Source organism: Chrysochloris asiatica, unplaced genomic scaffold (assembly GCF_000296735.1).
Source record: "Chrysochloris asiatica unplaced genomic scaffold, ChrAsi1.0 scaffold00346, whole genome shotgun sequence".
Lineage (NCBI taxonomy): Eukaryota > Metazoa > Chordata > Mammalia > Afrosoricida > Chrysochloridae > Chrysochloris > Chrysochloris asiatica.
Window position 1 is genome coordinate 1,974,555 of NW_006408864.1, and position 17,121 is coordinate 1,991,675.

Here is a 17,121-nt window from a genome sequence, read left to right on the forward strand (position 1 = left end):
TTTTGGTACAGTGACTCAGTGTATTCCTTCCATCTTCTCTTGACGCATTCTGCATCATTCAATAATTTTCCCAAAGAATCTTTCAATAACGAAAGTCAAGGCTTGAATTTTCTTAAGTAAGGTGACTGTCAAACATCTCACATGAGATTTGGCTGTACTTAAAAAGGGAAAGTGATTACTTAGTCTCCGACTTTATTTTCTTGATCAGACCATACTCAATTCTGTATGCTGCCCTGAGAAAATGGATGCAAAGAACTTAACACTATTCATATGAAGAACAGCTGAAGTCACTATGAACTATTATTTTCATTGACCAAAGACTATAGGGTGTAGAGACAACAACAGGACAAAGAAAACTGTCTATACATAGTAAGGAGGAATTAGATTGGTCCTCTGATCCAAAGACGTACACAGGAAGACAGATTTGCAGTCATCAGGGGTAAAACCTTTCTAAGAGTTATGTCAGGTCATTAGAGAGGAAGTTAAATCTTGGTAGGTAATGGAAGGAGGCCTGGTAGTACAGTGGTAATAATTAGCTGCTAACACAAAATTGGCAGTTCAAACTTACCAGCTGCTCTGAGAAAGATCTGGCAATCAGCTTCCATAAAGATTCCGTCTTGGAAACCAGTTCTACCCTGTCCTACAGGGTATAATGAATCAGAACTGACTCATTAACTACGGGTTGCAGTTAATGAGTAGGTATGACCGCTCCCTGCCACTAGAAGTGTAGCATATGGAGAATAGGTGCGATACTTTATGTGGTGTGTGTGTGTGTGTGTGATGGGGGGTGTAGAGAGTAGAAGAGAACACTTCAAGAGGTTGAAACAGGTATCTTTAAGGTTTTCATCAATCTTGAGAATTTGAGTAATTTTCTAACACAGCTGAGGCTTAAAAATAGCATACTATTAATTCTATCTGGACTTGTTTCTCAAAACCATTGGAAAGATCTCTTGGGGCGAAATTACGACATATAATTTTTATACAGATTTTTGAAGGTAAGCTTTGTAAACCCAGAGCTGTGTCACAACTCAAAGTATCACAAAATGCTTGTCCCTGATTCTGATGCCTTTGCTACTACTCTTCACAGAACTTCAGTAACACTTTCTTGGAATCCTGGTATGGCATTGTAGGATAAGCACTGGACTATTAACTGCAGGGTTGGCACAAAGCAACACCACCACCTCCTTACAAGGATTTAGCATTTCTAAGTTGTTTCAGTGTGAAACAAATTTTATAATCCACAAACGAGTATGATGGTACCACTTCTGCAGTCACAATAACTTGTAAGAACCAAACATACTCCAATGTATTTGATCACATGAAAAACAGCAACGTGCAGATCAGGCTCATTTCTCCTAGGAAAAGGAAATGTTTTTTCTGTTTTCTCTCCCCTCTTTGTGGGTTCCAAACCAGATCTTACCTTGCACTGAAAATCAGATCCTTCGTATTTCATACACCCGGAAGCTAATGTGGTTTCTCCTTGGTCATCTTCTTCTATGATGGCAAAGCAATGCCCATTAGTGCTAGAAGAGGGGGAACAGAGGTATAACTTTACATCAGAAAGCACTAATTGTAATCCTCAAGTTGTTCTAAACTTGAAGTCATTCTCTGACATCACTTTTAAATTAACAGTTTAGCCCAAAGAAAAAGATTTTCACAATTTACTGTTCACAGAATCACTCATTTTCTATTAGGAGATGTTAGATGTTAAGTATTAAGGATGTTGTTATTAAGTGCAGTCAAGTCAGTTCCAATTCACAGAGATCCTGTATAGGGGTTCTAAGGAGTAGCTGGGGAGTTTGAACCATCAACACTGTGGCTAGCACTCTGGTGCTTGTACCAGGACTCTATATGGGAGATTGTTTTTAAGTGCTGTTGAGTAGTTTCCAACTTGTAGCTACTCAGTATAGGGTTCCTCAGACTTTAAAAAAAATCTTTGCGGGAATAGTTAAAAAAAAAAAAAATCTTTGCAGGAGTGGCTGTTAAGATCGAACCATCAACCCTGTGGTTCACAATCCAGTGCATTTTCTGCAGAGCCAATGCACTCATGGTATGGAAAATAGTTCTATTAAAACTGATGATTCTTTTACTTGGGGTTACCAAAGCCATTAACAAATAGCCTAAATATATTAGGAGCTACTAACAAGAATTTGGCCAAAGATTACTTGGTAAATGTTGTGAAATGAGTTCCTTTATGTGGCCTTTTGCCTTGGTTCTTGGTAAAAACAGCTCAAAAGAGATATTTTCCCTCTAAGCTCTCTAAGCCCTGAGGGGTTGCCTTTGTCCTAGTAGCAAAACCCCAGAGGACTTGTTATTTTTATCCAGGTCGAATGACATTTCCTGGGCAAACTGTAAAACAACCTGGTTTGATACTTTTGGAGTGGGCTCCAGCGTGCCCTGCTGATTGGCATGTACCTTGCAAGGATTAGTAAATATACTATGCAAATGAGATGACTATATAGTCTACTATGCAAACAGTGTCTGAGGTCTACCAAGAGGGCATTGGTCCATTTGTGGCTCCTGTTGGTTGGGAGGGGTCATGCCTTAAAATTGACATGGAGTTGTGTATATTACCATCCAACCCCACACAGGTTTTCCTAATAGAACAAAGAGGATAGAGATGTAGTAGGACCAAAGCAGCAGCAGAGACAAAAAAAATGAGGAACCTCATCTAAACTGTAACACTGAAGGTGGTGACAGGCCCCATGGGAACCAGCAGTTGACCCAACCTAACAAAAAGATCCTGGAAGGGGCCCTGATAACAGGTGGCAGGGTTGAGAGAGTGTCCTGAGTCAGCCTGTCCTCAAGAGCTGTAAGAGCTGTCCTATAGTGAAGTAGGGTGACTTTGCCTACATGCTTCCTAATCCTTATCTTGATTTGTAGCCTGCTGATCCTGATCCCCAGTTGAACCTCATTATTTCCTTAGTAAACTGCTTAATTAACAAGTGGCGGTGGTGGTGGTTATGTGCTGTGGAATCAGTTTAGACTCATAGTGGCCTTGTATAGGGTTTCAAATCGTTATTTACCTGTAAATCCCATGGAACTGCCGGTGGTTTCAAACTGCTGCCCTTGAGATTAGCAGCCTAACTCGTAACCACTATGCTACCAGAGCTGCTGCTACCACCACCACCACCACTACCACCACCATTTTACAATGATTAACTGCCTACATGAACCATGACCTCATCTACTCTGAGACTACAAGTACCAAGTGGTACCCTACTGATGGCTCTGACCAAGGACACAATAGATGGTCCTGGATAGAATGAGAGAAAATTATAAAATGAAACTCAAATTCTTAGAAAAAAAAATTTTTTTTTAAAGGCCAAATGTGTAGGACTGGTATAGTTTAGAGGAACCCCTAAGACTATCATCCTGAGAAACCCTTTAAACTGTGAACTTGAAACCACTCCCAGAGGTAATCATTCAATCAGAATGTAGAAACCTGGGATAAACTTCACTTCCACCTCACAGGGATTAGCTTTGTGCTGATTCTTATATTAAAAGTTATTTATACAGTGACATCACAGGGAACCCAAACCTATAGACAAACTCACTGGCAGCCATAAATTACCCCATAGTCTTTCATGGCTAAATCAACCACTACTTATCGAATTTCAAGATTTTTAAATGTTAAAATTTATGCTTTATATCTAGTCACCTTCAGAGAGTACAAAATTATTAGTAAAGTATAAAACATGACATTCTTGTTGATAAGTGTCGTTGAGTCGGTTCTGACCCATAGCGACCCTGTATAGGGTTTCCAAGAAGCGACTGGTGAACTTGAACCACCAACCTTGTAGTTCAAATGGTTTTGTAGTCTGGCACATTAAAATATATGGCCACACCAGGACTCAAGCATGACATTAGTTCTAACTTTTAAAAGTGAGATAACCAACTGACATGTGAAATTGAGCTGTTCACAGATATTTTTTGGCTAGTCAATTTTTTAATGATCCAAAGAAAATGGGACAGAATGAAATGATTACATGTACATAAACTGAACAGTTTACATAGCAAAATGAAAATGGTTATAGAAACCAGATTTGAACTGGGGGTGAGGAAAGTTTTTATGTTATAAGAAAAAAGCATAAAATTACACAATTAACTATCACATCCTTCTATTTATTTGTAAAATACTACAATTTGTAGGAAGGTGTAAGCAAAATTTTATTTTAGTCTTTGGTTATTTCTAAGTGTTCTACAGTGAGTATTAGTATGATAAGTAAAAGTTTATGTAGAAGTTCATTAAACAGGTAATAGTTTTCATCTTGTCTAGATGGGTCTGGTGAAAAGAGATGGGGATAAGATTCTTATGATTCAATAGTGAGTAATTGTTATCATAACTAATTGCGACTGCCATAATTGTAAAGGTAGAAGTTTTGTAACAAAAACAGGGGAGTAGTTAATCTTACAGTCCAGAAACAGAGGACCCTAGGACCATCAAGGGAGAAAAGCACAAGCAGGATGTATGACCCTATCCAGAGAAGCAGCAACACCAGAGATGGGGACATGGAAAGAGGGAGCAGCTGAGGACTCTAGATTCATGGAAAGAGAGGAACTGAGAGCTGGCGGCCAGGAGGCAGACTTGCAGAATGTGCCTTTTGGTGGTTTAAATTATTATATATTCCTGAGTGTACATTCTCCCACCTCCCCAAAAAACAAACAAACAAAAAACAGGGAGGGAATGGAAGCAAATATTGTTGGATGATGATACATGGAGGAGATTGTAATCATTGCAATGAAACAATGGTGTAAAATTGATGTTCTCCCATGTAGCTATCACTCAGTACACACACACACACAAACATTAGTAAAACAAAAAGTTTATTAAACAAACTCAAAATATTAGACATTTACTAGATTATTTTATCTCCTATAAAAAGCTATAGTTATATTATTAGTCTAAGAAAGTAATTTTAAGTCACTTAATTGCAATGACTGTTATTATATACAAAATAAGCAGCTTTCTGGCTCTTGGGAAAGATATTATATGAAATTAAATTTAAAATACAATTTTTAAAATAGCACTAAATGTTACTCTGTTCTCGTAACTCTTCAGAATGACTGCATAACATACTTACATGCAGGTGTTATTAACAGCATCATCTGGGCAATGTCCTGAGCAGTAGCACTTAAGAAAAGGCAAGGTATCCTCGGGTGCTAAGGTTATTCCATTTTCTGACTTCTTCTGGTCAGAGTCTGATTTCATCCCTGTGCCACGGAGCTTACTGTCTAGATTCTGCCCTGCAGTCAAATAGACAACTGGTAAATAGAACATTTCTAAAAACAATCTTTTGATTGCAATTTCTAGTCAGGAAAAGTCTCTAAAAGCTTTCTTAAATTAATAGAATAATTACTGCTCAATATTTCTTATATGAAAAAAGTTAAGATTCACTCACACAATGAACAGACCTTTAATGAATTACCTATTATGTAAACAATTACCGTACCAGCTATTGTAGGGTACATGGAGATGAATGTGTCAAGTGAAATATTGCTGTTAAGTGCTGTTGACTCTGACTCATAGTGACCCTGTATAGGGTTTCTGAGGAGTGGCTGGTGAGTTTGAACTGCTGACCCACTTGCAATTCAAACCAACCTCACAATCCAGTGCTTACCCTACAGTGTCACACCAGGACTCCACTGAATTATCGGTAAGAAAATTCCAAGAAGGACAGAAGGGGGAACATGGTCATGGCTCATAAGAAAGGTACAGAAAAGTGGAGAGAGGTTCAGGGAAAACAGGCTGTTTCCAACCATTAGAAAATTTTAATTCTTAAAATTCTTCAGTTCAAGACTTGTGACTACTTCTTTAAAAATGTGAATTGTGCCTCTACGTGGTAATGGAGTTAGTAAGCATACTGATTTGGACTGTTAAGTGCGTTGGAAATGGAATTTGAGAGCACAGGAACTAGCCATATTATCTAGTGCCTTTCATCGTAAGGTCACTGGTTCAAATCTAGACCAGAATGCCAGAAACTGAAGGTTACTGTACAGCAGTCATTAGCTTATGAGAAAGGAACTGTGTTCTTGCATTAGTCTAGTAGCCTCCAATAACAGACTGTCATATTTACTATGCAATCTTTCAGGCTGGAAGTAGAATTAAAATATCTGTTTTAGTTAACTCCTTCATCAGAATCATCTGAAATGGGCTTCAGCATTCTTTGTAGGAAAGCAAAACAGGTAGGAAGTGTAAGAGAGAGCTTATATTTTATTGTAATGCTAAATAAGTGGTCTAAAGCATAATGTGTGTATGTCATAAAATTTAGTTATATTAATAAGGTGAACTACTGAAAAGACCAGAAAACACACAAACACTGACAACTAGAAAAAATGTGATGTTAAATAAGTGTTCTGTGATTCCATTCCTTGAATTTTAATAACCTCCACTTTCTTAAGCTGAATATTTAGTAAAAGGGTTCACTACTGAATTATCTTTACTAACAAACAAATACTAGATAATACTCACTCCCCTCACCATATCCCTTTTTAGGAACAAATACTACAATACAAGAGCAAAGCTTTGTTTATACTCTAAGCTACTACACAAAACTGAAAGACGTCATTTATTTTCAAAACCAGTAATTAGAAAAGATGAGGCTTTCTGCTCCGACAAAGATTTGCAGCCTCAAAAACCCTATACAATGTCGCTATGTGTTGGAACTAACTCAATGGCACACAACAATGAGAAAAACCCAAGTATAACAAAGATACAGGACGAAAACTCCAGGAAGGAAAGAAATTTCCTAGGCCAGAAATGAGGAGACCTAGGTTCTGGCTTCTTCTGGTTCTACCACAATTTAGCTAGCTGGAAGATCTTGGGCAGGATGTCACCTCTCAGGTTTCTTTCCTCAAGGAGAATATGGAATGAGTGTCTTTTAAGCAGCTTTAAAATCATTACGAATCGGGCTGCGAACCTCAGGGTCAGCAGTTTGAAACTACCAGCTGTTCCAAGGGAGAAAGATAAGGCTTTCTGCTCCCGTAAAAATTTACAGCCTTGGAAACCCTGTACCGGGTCGCTATGAGTCGGAACCGACTCCATGGCACATAACAACAACAACAAAATCATTACAACAAAGTAACAACAAAAAATATATCAAACTACCCCAAGAACCCATTGCCAATTTTGACTCAGAACAACCCTATAGAGGGTTTCTGAGACTGTAAATTTTCACAGGAGCAGCCAGCCTCATCTTTCCCCCCAAGGAGCAGCTGGTGGGTTTAAACCACCTATCTTGACGTTTATCCTACAGCTCCACTGGAGTTCCTTACAATAATGTTTTTAGTTGTTAAGAGTTGTCAAGTCAGTTCCGACCTACAGTGACCCTGTAATACGGTTTCTAAGGAGTAGCTGGTCAGCTTGAACCACCAACCTTGCAGATCAAACTGACTTTGCAATCCAATGCATTAACCCACAGCATCACCCCAGGACTCCCCTTATAATAATAGGAGTATTAATTTAATTGTGGAAAACAAATGACAGAAAGTGTATAACATGTGATTGATTCTTAGAAAGGTAATGATATGCAGAAAAAGGGTGTAGTGTGGTGGAGGTAACACTGAAATAACAATCTGAGGTCAAGGAAGAGCTCAAGCTGTAGTTATGGCCACAGACAGTTACTCTATGAACCTCAGCTTCTTTATCTACAAAAACCAGTGATGATAAAACCTGCACAAGCAAAATCAGAAGATATTCATATGGAAATGCTATTGAGAATCAGAGATAACAATCTCAATTACAATAATTTCATCTAATGTTCATATTATACCAGATATTTATTCACCAAGACATGGTGGTGGTGGTGGTCATGTGCCGTGGAGGTGGTTCCGACTCATAGCGATCCTGTACAGGTTTCCAAGGCTGTAAATCTTTATGGGAGCAGAAAGCCTCATCTTTCTCCAATGGAGCGGCTGGTAGTTTCGAACTGCTGACCTTGTAGTTCACAGTCTGATTCATAACCACTACGCTACCAGAGCTCCTTAAGACAGTAATTAAGGGTCTACTTTATGTAGGCACATTATTGCTCTTTTTAAGTGCCGTCAAATTGGTTACAACTCATAGCGACCCTGTATAGGGCTTTCGAGGAGACACTGGTAGTAACCAACTTTGTGGTTAGCAGTTCAGTGCTTATCCTACAGCGCCACACTAGGACTCCATGTAGGCACATAGTAGGGCTTTAATTAGTGTTTTGCTGAATAAATATTTAAAATGGCATGGGTTTTGGTATATGTAGGCAATCCTGCTTGCAGACAGTCAAGAGGACTTAAAGCACTTACTGATGAAGTTCAAGAACTACAGCCTTCAGTATGAATTACATCTCAACATAAAGGAAAAAACAAAACAAAACAAAACAAAAAAAACCACACCAGGAATCCTCACAACTGCGACAATATGCAACACCCTGATAAAGAGATAAAATATTAAAGTAGCAAGGATTTCATTTTACTTAGGTCAATAATCAATGCCAATGAAGATCAGTCAACAAAAATTAAACAATAAATTGCATTGGGCAAATATGCTGCACAATACCTTCTTAACGTGTTAAAAGAACCAAAGATGTCACTTTGAGAACTAAGGTTTAACTGCCCCATGCCAGGGTATTTTCAATTGCTTCACATGCATATGACAGCTAGACAATAAATAAGGAAGACAGAAAAATTGATGCCTCTGAATTGTGTTGATGAAGGATATTGAACATATCACAGACTATGAGAACAGGAAACAAATCCATGTTGGAAGAACAGCTAGAATGCTCCTTAGAAGCAAGGCTAGCAAGGGTTTGTCTCACATACTTTGGAAGTTGTCAGGAGGCCCCAGTTCCTGGAGAAGGACATTGTATTCAGAAAAGTATAGGATCATAGAAAAGGAGGAAGACCCGCAATGAGGATGACTAACACTGGCTGTGACAATGGGTTCAAAACAAGCAATGACTATGAGGCTGGTGCAGGATTGTGCAGTGATTCCTTCTGTTGGGCATAGGCTCACTGAGTTGGAATCGATGTAACGGCGCCTAACAATGACATGTGCAGGCAAGGTACTAAATGCTGAAAATACAATGCGTTAAACTGATTCGGTCCTTGAAAAATGAAGGAGGTGAAAAAAAGGAGGAATAAGGACAACAGATACAACACAATGTGAAAAGTGTTTAAAAATAAAAAAGGTACTATGTAGACAGAAGAAGTTAATAACAAATCCAGTCGGGGGTGTTAAAAACAAAGAAATCTGAGTTACATCTTGGAAATTCTAAGATTTCACTAAGCAGAGGAATGGATGTAATGAAATAGAGACAGCAAGAGTCTGCACTCAGTTAGGTATAGCACCCATTCCGATGGCTTTAAACACCATCTCTTTGTCGATAGTTCCTAGATTCATCTGTCCACTGTTGACTTACTTCTTGTTGTTAGGTGTCACTGAATTGAGTTTGTTGTAACAATCCCATTTGACAGTACAGAGCTGCTCCACAGATTTCTAGGCTGTAATCTTGACAGAATAGATGACCAGGTCTTTCTCCTGAGAGCTGCTGGGTGGAGCCCAACAACTGCCAAGCTGTTAGTTAACAGCCATGTACTTAATTGTTGCAACACTAGGATTCCTTGTTGACTTGCTTAGTGGTGGTTGGTTGTGTGCCACTAAGTCAGTTCTGACTCACAGCAGCCTTGTATAGGGTTTCTGAGGCTGTAAATCTTTTAGTGAGCAGAAAACCTCATCTTTCTACTGCAGAGCAGCTGGTAGATTTGAACTGTTGACTGTGTGGTTAGCAGCCCAACACATAACCAACCAGGGCTCCTGTTGTCAAGCACCATCAAGATGATTCAGAGCACAACGGAACAAAACACTGCCCAGCCCTACGTCATCTTTACAATTGTTATGCTTGAGTCCATTGTTACTGCCCCTCTGCCAATCCATCTCACTGGGGGCCTTTCTCTTCTTTTGCTGACCCTCCACATTACCAAGCATGGGTGCCCTCCGGGGAATAGTCCCTCCTGATAATATGTCCGAAGCATGAGAGACGAAGTCTCTCTACCCTTACTTCTAAGAAGCAATCAAACACAGGCTTGTTTGTTCTTCTGGAAGTCAATACTACTTGTAATATTCTTCTCCAACACCATAACTCAAATACATCAATTCTTCTACAGTCTTCCTGATTCACTTGTCCAACTTTCACATGCATATGGAGCAATTAAAAATACTATAGCTTGGGTCAGGAGCACATTAATTCTCAAACTGAGAGATTTGCTGTTTTCAACACTTTAAAGAGCTCTTGGTTCAATAGACTGGCCCAATGCAATACATCCTTTGATTTCTTGATTGTTGCTTCCCTGAGTTTTGATTGTGGACTCAAACAAAATGAATGAAGTCTTTGACAACTTCAATCTTTTCTCCATTTATCACAATTATTACTTATTGGGTCCGGTTATGAAGATTTTTGTTTTTTTTTTTACATTGAGGTGCAATCCATACTGAAGGCTGTAGACTTTGATCTCAAGAGTATTTTGAGTCCTCTTCGCTTCCAGCAAGCAAGGTTGTATCATCTGCATATTGCAGATTGTTAATGAGTCTTCCTGCAATCCTGATGCCAAGTTCTTCTTCGTATAACACAGATTCTTGGATTATTTGCTGAGCATATTGTTGTTAAGTGCTGTCAAGTCATTTCTGACCCATGGCAACTCTGTATAGGGTTCCAAGGAGTGGCTGGTAAGCTTGAACTGCCAACCTTGTGGTTCAAACCAACTTTGCAGTCCAGTGCATTAACCCACAGCACCACATCAGGACTCCTGCTTAGCATATAGATTGATAAATATGGTGAAAGAATACAACTCTAGCATACACTTTTTCTGATTTTAAACCATCGGTGCCCCCTTGTTCTGTTTGAATGACTATTTCTTTGTCTATGTACAGGTTACTCATATGCACAATTTTAAGTGCTCAATGTAAGGTACTTAAATTTTATCTCACCATATTTGATGCTGAAAAATTCCTATTATTACCCGAGGGTTGTTGTTGTTGTTAGGCACTGTGTAGTCGGCTCTGAATCATAGCTACCCTATACACAATTCACAACAGAATGAAACACTGCCTGTCCTCCAGCGCCAGAGGGTAAGTGTTATCATTTCTACTTTATAATAAGAAATTCAAAGACAGATACATTTTCTTCACCAAGACTTAAATCAAGATAAAGTTATAGGTGAAGTTACAAGAATTTTGCACTAAGCATTCTGCAATCATTCTTTGCTATCTCTAAGAATTTTTCTACATTGATTTGAGTTCTTAATTTTCTTTAATAGCAAGTATCTTGCCATCATTTGAAACAACTGTCAAACATTAATGTTTACAAGGAAGCGTAAAAACATTTTAAGATTTTTCAATTTGTATTTAATTTATAGCTAATTACCAATTTATTACATTCAATGAAAAGTCTGCGATGTAACACCTTGAGTTGAGGATGTGGGTGAAGATTTTATATCATATTGTCTCTGTGTATCTTCTATAGATTAAATAAACTATGGTAAAATAGAAATTATCTGGGAGTGAAGAAGCCAAGATAAAAGTTACTATTAACTCACCTTCAAAACTATACAAAAAAAGCATATTAACAATGGGTGTTAAAACAAAGACTTTTATAAGAGAGCGCTGTATTCTGAGCATAATAATGTTATGCTAAGTGCACTCAAGTCGGTTCCGACTCACAGCGGCCCTATAGAGGGTTCCCAAGAAGTGGCTGGTGTGTTTGAACAGCGAATCTGTGGCTAGAAGTCCAGTGTTATCCTACAGCACCACACCAAGACTCTCAGCAAAATAATAATGACAGTGTTATACTTAGGACAAAACACAACAAAGCTATAGGTTTCATCATATGTTTGTACTTAAAAATGAAAATTTCAAAATACTAAACTGCTAATCTTGCTTTCTTTCTTTTTTTTCTGGGTAGCTATTAATCCCCATCTCTGTGAACAAAACATTATGAAAGTGGAACTTGTAATGTCATAAGCTTAAAAAAAGTAAAGATAGTAAACAAGTTCTATTTTAAAATCCTTTTGCAAAACAGTAGTATCTCTTTAGTTTAAAATATTATCCTAATTAAACCATACAGGAAACAGCTATGTGTTAACACAGTCCAATCTGATCTTAAGAGATACCGTAAGAACTTCCTGTTTGGGAATCCAATAGTAAAACAGGAGTAATGTTTATAAACAAATATTTGGTACTCTATGAGGAAGGTTTTAGGGTTTTGAATATGCAAGTACCATTAATCTTTCTAAAGTCTTTTAAAGACAATAAAGAGATTAGTATAATTTATACTTATCCCTTATTGTATTTTAGAGACAGATATGTAAACACCATTACTGAGTACCTATTACCCTGCGTTTCAGATAGCCACTGTTACGTACTGTATACCTTGTTTAATCCTCACAATTATTTGGTGTTATGTACCATAATGCCTATGTTAAAGATGAGAAAAATAGGTTCAGAAAGGCTGGAATTTTACAAAAACCTGAATATCTTCCAAATCATAGTCAAGTGAAAAAAATAACTTGCATATTTTGCCTCTTTTCTTAAAAAACTTTGCTGTTATACCGGGGCCTAAATATTCAAAGAGGGTCATGAATTAAAAGAGCAGTTGCAAGAATGAGTGCTATCAAAGATGATTAGGTTGCTTAAATGAACATTGATTTACCTTGAATATGAGAAATGATGACCAGATAGGCTCCCAATAATCTGATGCAAATATACAGCTGAGTCATTGTTCGATTTTTAATGTTTCCTGCACAGTCACCTTTAGTAACTGAGTTGGTTATTTCACTAATTTAAATGACCTTTAGTCAATGAGATTTTTCTCGTAAAAGACTGCAATCACTTGACAATGACTCCAATTTCACTGCTTTCTCCTGGCTCCTGAAAGATAAAAAGATTTAAAAAGCAATCAACATCAACTAAATTTTGGAAAGTTTTGAAAAACTAAGAGAGGAAAACAAATGTTCTAGTATTATTTAAAATACACTTTAAAAGATTGAAGCTATCCTTGTTTGAAGAATACAAAAGGCAGCGCAATTCAAAAGCTTCTAAGAAGCAAGCAATATTTACTAGGCTTCAAAACATCTTGCTATATAAAGATAAGTCAAAAAGTATGGCCACAAAAATCAAAGACACCTTTACTAAACAAAAATATTAAAGTTACTAAATCTACACACTTTTAAAAGAGCAGTTTTTACCTCTCTAACCATTCCTTGAAGAATTCTGAGTTTTTATTTATTTTTTTATTTACATCATGCCAAAACAGCTGTTTAGGAATCTTCCAGGGAATCAAATCATGTGCCTTTTTAATGTTATTTGAGTTTGGGGACAAAATTGGGACTGTAAGATGGATGAGGTATGGTTTCCCACTAAATTCTCACAGGACAGCTCTTTATACCCTTGAAGAGCTGGTGCATTGTCATGATGAAGAAAAAAAAATAAAATTCCCCAGTCTTTTTCTCACCAATGCATTTTTCTTAAAACAACTTCATAATATGCCCCCGTGTTCATCCTGTGTCCTCAGAGAAAATCTATCAAGATGACCTCTTTGGAATTCCAAAAAATAGTTGCTATAACCTGAGCTGACCTCTCTGCCTTGAACGTAAGTGGTCCAGCAAATCTCCTTGAAAGTCACTATTCTGATTGGATCTTTTTTTTTTTTCTTGAAGGCACCTTAATGGAGACTAAGCCAAGTATATGATGGAGAAAACTTGTCTGCCTTATAAGCCACTCGCTGACATGTTTTATTTGGAACAGACCCATCATGTATGAACTAGAATACTAGTAGCAGTATTTTTTTATCTTACTCTAGTAATGTGAAGCATTCAGTAGTAGCAGGCTGTAACTACTCTTAATATCAGCTTTAAAGAAAAGCCAACCAAACAAAACCCAAACACACACACTGTCATTGAGTCCATTCAGATTCACGGTGCCCCCATGTGGTCACGCCAGGTGGTACAGAGTAAACGGCTCTGCTTTCTTGGCTATAAGGGCTGTGGATTAATGCGCTGGACTGCAAGGTTGGTTTGAACCACCAAGTTGGTGGTTTAAGCTCACTAGCCATTCCTCGGAAATCCTATACACTACTGAGCACTACTGAGTCGGAACTGACTCAACGGGACTTAACAACAATCTTAATAAAGGCAGATCATCATAGACCGTTCTTCCCTGGTATCATTATGTGTGTTTGCACTGCCAACCTTGTACTTAGCAGCCAAGCACACAACTGTTGTGGCACCAGGACTACTGGATCCCACATTATTCATATATAAAACAATCTCAATGCTTTGTTCTGGCTTTTCTCAAGTTATCAGGCTATGTTATTTCCATCAAGGGACTCCTGGTGTGGCACTGTAGGATAAGCACTGGACTGTGAACCACAAGGTCAGCAGTCTAAACCCACCAGAGTCACATCTCAGAAATCCTATGAGTCAGAATCGACTCTTTTAACAACAACGACAAATTACCATCAAGAACATTAAAAAAATTTAAGCAATAAATTAGGAGAAGCTGAATTTAAATTGCTGAGTTAATTCTTCAATATTCTTTTAAATCTTAGTTGCTACTGGTGTGGCGTTGTGGGCTAATGTGTCACACTGCAAAGTTGTTTGAACTGCAAGGTCAGTAGTTCAAGCTGCTCCTTGGAAACCCTATATAGGGTCGCTATGGGTCAGAATCGACTCAATGGCACTTAATAACAACAACTGCTGTTTTAAGTGCCATCAAGTTGGTTCTGACTCACAGTTACCTTGTATAAGGTATTCAAGTCTGTAAATCTTTGCAGGAACAGTAACTCTCATCTTTCTCCCAAAGTGGCTTTGGTGGGTTTGAACTGCTGACCTTGTGGTTTTCAGTTCATTGCTTATCCTACAAAACCACTCCCCAAATACTAACAGATGTTTTTTGTTTGTAAAAAGCAAACAAACAAAACCTAGTAGATATGAAAAAATAACTGGCGCTGTAGGTAAATGTGCCAGACTGCAAAGCCGCTTGAACTGCAGGGTCGGTGGTTCAAGCTCACCATCTGCTCCTCCGAAACACTATACAGGGTCACTATGGGTTGGAATCGACTCAATGGCACTTGACAACAACAACAACAATTTATTCTATAAAATAAAAAGAAAGCTTACCGAGAAAAAAAAAATCACACGTATTTAAATGTGAATAGTCATTAAAACAAAAATAAATAGAAATTATGTCTCAAAATTATGGCATAAGTTGCTTTCCTAAAATAATACAAAATGTAACTTCATTTGGATAAAATTGAGCTTTTAATATGGATGACATGAATTATGTAACCCAATTAAGGCTTTCCTTAATTATTGGTCTCAAAGCAAAACATAAATAGGTAAAAAAAATACAAAAATAGTCTGTATCGGAATCAAACCAGCCTGGTGCCATCACGTCTTTCTGACTTACAGCAGCCCAATGTGCTACAGAGCACGGTGTTTTTGACTATGACCTTTCAGGAAAGCAGATCATCAGTGCTTTTTTCCTCAACACCGCTGTGGTGGGTTCAAACTGCCGGCCTTAGGGTTACAGTTAAGCTCAAACCATGTGTACCACCCAGGACCTAACCTGCTGCGGATGCTGACTCACAGTGACCCCAGAGGACACAGCAGTACTGTTCCCATAGTGTTTCAGAGACTATACATACTCATGGAAGCAGACCGCCTCAGATTTCTTCCAACGAGCAGCTACTGGGTTTGAACCGCGCTAATCTTTTGGTTAGCAGCCCAATGCATAACACACCGTACCACTAACACTCCTTCACTTTGTAGTGTTGTTATGTGCCGCCAAGTTGATTCTGACTCATAGTGACCCTGTACAGGGTTTCCAAGGAGCAGCTGTTTAGCCTGAACTGCTGACCTTGCGGTTCAAACCAAACTTGCAGTCCAGCGCATTTAACCCACAGCACCACACCAAGACTCCCTGTATAGTATTAAGGTGAGTATAATTCTAATTCCTGCTCCCTCATTCTACTGGCTAAGGCAGTTTGATTTTATTGAACTCACTCTAAACTATTCCTAAATGAAAGGTTTCCTTTATTTATAACTCAATTACTCCTGGTGTGAAGTGATTCCTACCATAACTTCCTTGAGCTTTCTATTTTATCCGCTTATAAGATTTTTCCCTTTAAGTCTCCAAAGCTACTTATAGAGTATTGAGGAAAATAAGGTTTACAGTAAAGTGTCCTTTGTGCATATTTTATACATGGCTTAACTCTAAAATCCCTAAAATTTCTTGCCTACTATAAAATTAGGCTGCTCTCCACCACATAATGGTGAAAGAATAAGATGTAAAATCTAAAATAATTACAGGTCATTTGTAATGTGACTTATCATACCTTGGGAAAACTTACTTCTTGAAATTATACCATCATGATTCTAAGAAGGTGGTTTCAAATTCAAAATAAGGTTCCACTGTATTTCTAACCGTATTTTCTATGATCTCTGTATCTCCATTTGTCTACCAGTGTAACACTCAACCTGTCTCAGTATCTTTCCTTCCCACTCCTCTAGATCTACTTCTCTTCCTATATATGTTGTTGTTATGTGTGTGGAGTCGGTTCTGACTCATAGGGTCCCTGTACAGGGTTTCCAAGGCTATAAATCTTTACGGGAGCAGAAAGCCTCATCTTTCTCCCGCAGAACACTTAGTAGTTTCGAACTGCTGCCCGTGAGATTAGCAGCCAGATCTGTAACCACTACGCTACCAGAGCTCCTTGGCTATCAATTAAAAGAGGCCACCATTTCTCCAGTCAGTGAGCCAAAAACCCTGGCATCATTTCTAACCCACTTCCGAGGTTCTTCCACATCCTTTCTTGAACTTTTACTTATTCATTCATTCATTCATTCAGTTTATGGTGAGTAGTTTTCACAAACCAGAGCAGAATAGCTAGAATATATATACACTTAATATATATATATATGAGTGACACAGAATGTCTGCCTCAAGAAGCTCTTAGTTTTAGATGGAAAATAAATTACCAACTGCTTCATCAATTTCTTTACAATTAGACATGAATACAATCTCATCAATCATTACTAGAAACATACTCCTCTCACCAACGAGGGCCACCATATTACTTTATTCCAGCTCAT

General features: G+C 38.1%; 1 protein-coding gene across 1 annotated transcript in view; it reads right to left on the reverse strand.

The window, feature by feature from the left end:
- The window catches only part of BMPR1A (bone morphogenetic protein receptor, type IA), a 157,329-nt gene that overhangs the window by 24,221 nt on the left and 115,987 nt on the right, over positions 1-17,121 (reverse strand). Inside the window, exons 3-5 of the mRNA XM_006875917.1 lie at positions 12,681-12,898; positions 5,085-5,247; positions 1,421-1,523 (exon numbers count right to left, since the gene is read on the reverse strand). Coding sequence (XP_006875979.1) covers positions 1,421-1,523; positions 5,085-5,247; positions 12,681-12,747 — 333 coding nt within the window. The 5' untranslated portion in view covers positions 12,748-12,898. The remainder of the gene's footprint in view (positions 1-1,420; positions 1,524-5,084; positions 5,248-12,680; positions 12,899-17,121) is intronic.